The sequence below is a fragment of the Hyperolius riggenbachi genome, chromosome 8, assembly GCF_040937935.1.
Source record: "Hyperolius riggenbachi isolate aHypRig1 chromosome 8, aHypRig1.pri, whole genome shotgun sequence".
Classification (NCBI taxonomy): Eukaryota; Metazoa; Chordata; class Amphibia; order Anura; family Hyperoliidae; genus Hyperolius; species Hyperolius riggenbachi.
The window spans coordinates 39,900,641-39,907,915 of NC_090653.1; the positions used below are offsets into that span (position 1 = coordinate 39,900,641).

Below are 7,275 nucleotides of genomic sequence, written 5' to 3' on the forward strand. Positions count from 1 at the left end.
TAGCACGCTTTTGTGAATCAAGCCCTATGTCTCGATCTGAATTTTGAGACCTTCTGAAGCCATTTGAATATACAATGTGGTATCTCAAGAAAAAAATAGCAGGAACCCTGGGAGTTTTTGATATTGGGAATAGGTCTTTATTGGTATTTGGGTTCACCTCTCTCTCTTTCGTTGAATGCCCCTATAGCATAATATATATCATTGATAATACCCCGGGGATGTTGCTTTGGAGTTTTGTCTGTATTCAGGGAGATATGTCAGGTGACCGTGGTGCTACTGTTGTTTATGTAAGATTAAGTTTAAATTTAAGCTCTGAGTTTTATATTTTGTTCATGTTATGTTCTGTCAGAACATAAGGAATAGACACACTGCTAGCCATGGCTGAGATTGCCTTACACAGAGGGTGACTATGCGGTGTGTGTTTGTTTTAAATGTTTTTAAATGGATCATGCTGCTGATGGTGAACAAATTGTGCTGATTTTACTTATGGGCATTGTTTTGCTTTGAAGTATATCGGAATGCTGATTATATAAACAGAGCTGTGTGGCTATATGGAGAGGTCTGATACAGGCTGCTGTAGCAAGGCATAGTATGGGAAGTTGGATGCATGAAGGCAAGGAAAATTACTTGGCTCAGTTGCACAGAGAGATTATCTGGTGAGCAAGGGAGAAGGGGGGGGGGGGGGGGGGGGGGGGGCATGGGTGACCCTGGTAGTGGCCCTCATGTCCCGGTCTGTTTCCTTCTTGGCAAATCACACCTGTGGTGAATAATCAGCTAGCCGTTCAAGCTGCACTATGATTTGTTTTTTATGTTTAATCTTTAAAGGGGTTCTGTGGGGGGCTTCCTAAGATAAAAACAGGCACTTACCTGAGGCTTTTATCAGCCCCCTGTAGCAGTAATGTCCCACGCTGTCCTCCTTCGATCTGCCGTTCTCCACCGCCTGGCCCCCGTCTAGCGCGGCATGGGATCCAACTGTGACTGCGCGGCAGTAGCTGCAGGCCTGCTCGCTCCCGCCCACGTCATCAGAAGGTTACTGCGCAGGCGCAGTACAAGAAAACTTTGCACTGCGCCTTCGCAGTAAGCTCCCGATGACGCGAACTGGAAGCGCACATTATTCGTCTTGTCAGGCAAATGATTGCCCGGTGCCGGCGGCGGGGAACGACGAATCGGAGGAGGACAGCGTGGGACACGACAGCTACAGGGGGCTGATAGAAGCCCAAGGTAAGTGCCTGTTTTTATCTTAGGAAGCCCCCCACAAAACCCCTTTAAAGGTGCATTTGCAATTCAAGAGGACCTGTGGTGTATGCCTGCTTCAGGCTACACTTGAACATTGAGCGCTTTGTGAACTGGATTGTATGTGTATGGTACTATAGGGTGGTATTATCCGTAGAGCTCCACCGCACAAAGGAAATTATAGGATAACGTAAGATTTTAAGCGCGGATTACACTAGTGCAATTCATCATGTTCTGTCAGATGACACTACATAGCTGATTGTGGCCCTACTGGAAGCCTTGAAGAGTCCGGTAATGAGAGCCGGGGGGGCTTATGGATGGTCTATTTATGGGTTGATGGGTGAGAGCGGTCACCTCCCCCTCTAGAATTATTCTATTCCAGTGTCTCTGTTTATATTGTAGCCCCCTCACACACTCCAATGAGTTCTGGTTCACCATGAGCTTGCTGGTTAGTCTGTACCTCTGTTTATATGCAAACTTGAGCTGGACTTTTGAGTTTTAATTCGTTTGATGTTCTGTCCACGATAGAGGGATGTTATTATTAATTAAAATAAAAAAGTTATGCATCTTGCTTATGATATGGTCAATCTGATAATACAACAGTACGTTTGCTGTATTGAATTCTATGATGTTAATGCAATGATTGCTTTATTTGATCTCGATGACATGTTGTTATGTTTACTTTTTCCCATAAAAAAAAAAAAAAAAAGAGGCAGATACATAAAGAAGAGAAAGATTTTGTAATACAGAGGTGGGGGAGGAAATGGGGAAGGCAGGAGGGGGGTGGCAGGGAGGATTCAGGGAAGTACAGAGGTGGGGGAGGGGATGGAAGAGGCAGGAGTGGGTGGCAGGGAGGATGCAGGGAAGTACAGAGGTGGGGGAGGGGATGGGAGAGGCAGTAGGAGTGGCAGAGAGGATGCAGCGAAGAAAAATAGATGGGAAAGGATGGGAGAGGAAGGAGGGGGTGGCATGAGAATGCAGGGAGGTAGAGTGATGGGGAGGGGGTGGAGGAGGCAGGAGGGGTGGCAGAGAGGATGCAGGGAGGTACAGAGATGGGAGAGGCAGGAAGGGGTGGCAGGGAGGATGCAGGGAGGTAGAGTGATGGGGAGGGGATGGAAGAGGCAGGAGGGGGTGGCAGAAAGGATGCAGGGAAGTACAGAGATGGGAGGGGATGGGAGAGGCAGGAAGGGGTGGCAGGAAGGATGCAGGGAGGTACAGAGATGGGAGGGGATGGGAGAGGAAAGAGGGGGCGGCAGGGAGGATGCAGGGAGGTAGAGTGATGGGGAGGGGATGGAAGAGGCAGGAGGGGGTGGCAGGGAGGATGCAGGGAAGTACAGAGATGGGCAGGGATGGAAGAAGAAGGAGGGGGTGGCAGGGAGGTACAGAGATGGGGGAGGGGATGGAAGAGGCAGGAGGGGATGGCAGGGAGGATGCAGGGAGGTACAGAAATGGGAGAGGAAGGAGGGGGTGGCAGGGAGGATGCAGGGAGGTAGAGTGATGGGGAGGGGATGGGAGAGGCAGGAGGGGGTGGCAGGGAGGGATGCACGGAGGTAGAGTGGTGGGGAGGGGATGGGAGAGGCAGGAGGGGGTGGCAGGGAGGGATGCACGGAGGTAGAGTGGTGGGGAGGGGATGGGAGAGGCAGGAGGGGGTGTCAGGGAGGATACAGAGAGGTAGAGTGATGGGGAGGGGATGGGAGAGGCAGGAGGGGGTGGCAGGGAGGTAGAGTGATGGGGAGGGGATGGGAGAGGCAGGAGGGGGTGGCAGAGAGGATGCAGGGAGGTAGAGTGATGGGGAGGGGATGGGAGAGGCAGAAGGGGGTGGCAGGGAGGATGCAGGGAGGTAGAGTGATGGGGAGGGGATGGGAGATGCAGGAGGGGATGGCAGAGAGGATGCAGGGAAGTACAGAGATGGGAGAGGCAGGAGGGGGTGGCAGGGAGGATGCAGGGAGGTAGAGTGATGGGGAGGGGATGGGAGAGGCAGGAGGGGGTGGCAGGGAGGATGCAGGGAGGTAGAGTGATGGGGAGGAAATGGGAGAGGCAGGAGGGGGTGGCAGACAAGATGCAGGGAAGTACAGAGATGGGAGGGGATGGGAGAAAAGGGGGCAAAGTACAGAGATGGGGGAGGGGATGGGAGGCAGAGAGGTTGCAGGGAAAGTATAGAGATGGGGGAGGGGATGGGAGGCAGAGAGGTTGCAGGAAAAGTACAGAGATGGGGGAGGGGATACAGGGGAACTACAGAGGTGGGGGAGGGGATGGGAGGAGCAGAGAACTAACAAGAAAGGATAAATAAAAAGTTCTACCATAATTTCTAAGGTGACATCAGTGAAGGGATTTACAAAAGTTTTCAAAATGCAACATTAGCTGAAACATTCATGATTATCACCCCTCTGTCCAGCTGCATTACCTCCCAAGCAGCATGAAGCTCCGCCCAGCACCGGGGCATGCAGAGAGCTCCGCCTCCTCAGCATATGGTTCTACGGTATTAGTCGCAGAGCTCCGGTGTGCAGCAGTATGTACTCCAGGGCAGCACAACCACCCTTCCCCCCCGTTTCTCAGTCTGCACAGTATTGGCTCATTCGCTCAGAGCAGAGGGGAGCATATAGAGATGTAGTGGGCGGTAACCAGCAGAAGGAGGTGGGATGGAAGGTGATGGGAGTGTGCTATTGCCTAGCAACCGGCCACTGGCTGTTATCACCTGCAGCAGAGCCCACACTGTGGCAGTGGGTGAATGAAGAGCCGCTGCGGTGACAGCGCTGTCCCTCCTCATATACATCACATGATGCAGATATTATACAGTATATATATTGTGTGTGTAGTTATTACCTCTCCTCTCCAGATCTTCTCTCCCATAGTTGATGTATTTCTTCAGCCACTCGATACAGATATTCTCCAGATAATTCTTGTTTATCTCCCCCACTCTCTCCTCCGGGCTGTTCCATCTCTGTGTGGTGATCTGAGCCTCATGCATGGCTGGGATGTACAGCCCGCTCTGTGTGTCTAGATAGGAGAAATCTCTGCCATCATATCCGTCCTGCTCATACCCCGCAGTGCTGCCGTCATCTCTCAGCTCACAGCCGTACATGTACTGGAAGGAATGGATACCTGCAGAGAGCACAGAACATGTTACACTGCATGTCACATGCACAGCTATGCATGGCACATGTATGTGTGAGACCTGTGTTACATGTATGTGTCTGACGTGTTCTGTGAGTTACATGTACGTATTTGTCTATGTTACAGTATGTGTGTTACATACATGTATGCGTCTGTGTGTAACATGTTGTGTGTTACATACATATATGCATCTGTGTGTTACATACATGCATGTGTCAGGTTTGTGAAATGTGTTATATAGATGTATGCGTCTGTGTGTGACGTGTGTTGTGTGTGCCATGTAGCTGTGTGTGATGTGTTTTGATTACATGTATGTGTCTGTGTATGACATGTTGTGTGATACATACATGCGTGTGTCTATGTGTGGCGTGTTGTGTGTTACATGCACGTATGTGACAGTGTGTGACTTGTATGTTGCATACAGAGCAATGACTCCACATCCAGTTGGGGGAGGGGATTTGTCTACTCAGGTCCACAGAAACTGCTGCCATTGCCCAGAGCAGCCAATCAGCTTTCAAAAGTCACATTCATTCTGATTGGCTGTTCCGGGCAGCAGCTGCAGGGTTGTCTCCTCAGTCCGGATATATCAGCCGCAGTGATCACTAAGCTGCTCAGTGGCCGCCTTCTCTATGGTGCCAGGTGCACTACAAGCCCCAGCATGCCCTTTCATGCCATCTGTCAGAGCACAGGAGGCCGGATTCCCCCTCACACCTCCATGTATCGTGTGATGTGGCTGCAATGTGAGGGAAATGCACTTTCCTCATTCATGTCACATAGACACAGATCAGCGCTGCTCTTGTCTGTGTATCATTTACACACCAGCGGTTCCAGTTATCACCATTTTATTATTGCAGCCAATTTAGAATTCACAAAACTATCAATTCATATTGTGACTCTTTATAACCCGGCAACAGAACTGGAGTACAGACTGACCAGAAACTCCCACCTTGCTCAGGGCCAGATTCTCCATAAGGCATAAAGGTGCCCAGTGGTGGTGCAGGGGGGGTGTCCTAGCTGGGAGGAGCTATGTGGTCACACACCTCACTAACTCATTCCTAACTCAGTGGAATGGATGAGCACAGCTGCTGACCCTGACCATATGCCTGGCAGAAAGCTCTCCTGGCCTTATCTGATGACATCATTTATTGGCGAATGTAAAAGACAAAGCGCACGCTTTCAGCTAATAAGCCTTCATTAGACTCTACAAGATGTAACAAGGCACCTCCTCAGCCGCTAATGTAGCCAGACCAGGAGTCCTGCAGAGAGTCAGAGGCTGGCACAGATAGCTGGAGAGAAGAGCAGCGCTGAGGGGGGTGTGTCTGCAGCAGTATGATCACCATGGTAACATCCTGTAGGGAGATCACATCTGTAATCACTGGCACCTGCATCAGTAAAAGATCTCACTGACTGGAGGCAGCTTCATATTCTCCTCACATTAGTGTTAGGGGTACATGGGGGTAGGTTAGGTGTGGTATAGATGGGTTAGTGTTAGGCATAAATGGGGGAGGGGTTGTTAGTGTTAGGCGTACATGGGAGTAGGTTAGTGTGGTATAGATGGGTTAGTGTTAGGCATAAATGGGGGAGGGGTTGTTAGTGTTAGGCGTACATGGGGGTAGGTTAGTGTGGTATAGATGGGTTAGTGTTAGGCATTGAAACATGGAGGTTAGTGTGGTATAGATGGGGAGGTTAGTGCTAGGCACAGGTAAGGGGAAGGTTAGTGTTAAAGGGGAACTGAAGAGAGAGGTATATGGAGGCTGCCATGTTTATTTCCTTTTAATCAATACCAGTTGCCTGGCAGCCCTGCTGATCCTCTGCCTCTAATACTATTAGCCATAGCCCCTGAACAAGCATGCAGCAGATCAGGTGTTTCAGACTTTAAAGTCAGATCTGACAAGACTAGCTGCATGCTTGTTTCTGGTGTTGTTCAGATACTACTGCAGAGAAATAGACCAGCAGGGCTGCCAGGCAACTGGTATTGATCAAAAGGAAATAAATATGGCAGCCTCCGTATACCTCTTACTTCAGTTCCCCTTTAAGGTGGTCACTAACGGTCCAATTTCTAGCGAAAAATAGTTTGAGTGATCTGAAATTCTGATCGGATTGGTTGCAAATAATTTCCGTTGATGGGTACAATCAATTACGTACAATTATAAAAATAGTCGTCCGATTCGATTTTCGTCAAACCAAAATTTGGACTTTCTTGTTGGTTGTGATAGATGGGAAGCAAACATTGGTTCGTTGATGGTGTAGTGAACAATTTTTCTTCCGATCAGAATTATCTGATCGCGCAAACAATTTTTTGCTAGAAATTGGACCGCTAGTGGCCACATTTAGGCGTAGAAGTGGAGAGGTTAGTGTCATGGCCTATTCCCACTGGGAGCCAGGAACGTTTCTGATTTGACTGCGGCTCCCATTTTGCTTTGTAGTCACAGCCAGAATTGCTAGCTGTGCCATGCATGGCTTAGGGATTTGGCTGAGTGCTTTATAAACGTGCAGCATGTCGTCCAGATTTGCATCAAAGTGCGATCTGGACGGCTAGCCATGTTACAGATAGGCAGCATTTTCCTTCCTGTGCAGTTTGCAAGTGGGGATAAACTGTGAATTAGTTAATGGAAATAGGCCATTGGGAATAGATGGGGGGGGGGGGGGGGGGGGGGGTTAGTGCTAGACAGAGGGAAGGGGGAGGTTAGTGTTAGGCATAGATGGGAGGTTAGTGTTAGGCATAGATGGGAGGTTAGTGTTAGGCATAGATGGGGAGGTTAGTGTTAGGCATAGATGGGGAGGTTAGTGTTAGGCATAGGAGAGGGAGGTTAGTGTTAGGCATAGATGGGGGAGGTTAGTGTTAGGCATAGATTGGGAGGTTAGTGTTAGGCATAGGAGAGGGGAGGTTAGTGCTAGGCATAGATGGGGAGGTTAGTGTTAGGCATA

General features: G+C 49.7%; 1 protein-coding gene across 2 annotated transcripts in view; it reads right to left on the reverse strand.

Moving 5' to 3' along the window:
- The window catches only part of LOC137528740 (class I histocompatibility antigen, F10 alpha chain-like), a 233,156-nt gene that overhangs the window by 42,404 nt on the left and 183,477 nt on the right, over positions 1-7,275 (reverse strand). For both annotated transcript variants that reach the window (XM_068250263.1, XM_068250264.1), the window contains exon 3: positions 4,057-4,335. In XM_068250263.1, coding sequence (XP_068106364.1) covers positions 4,057-4,335 — 279 coding nt within the window. The remainder of the gene's footprint in view (positions 1-4,056; positions 4,336-7,275) is intronic.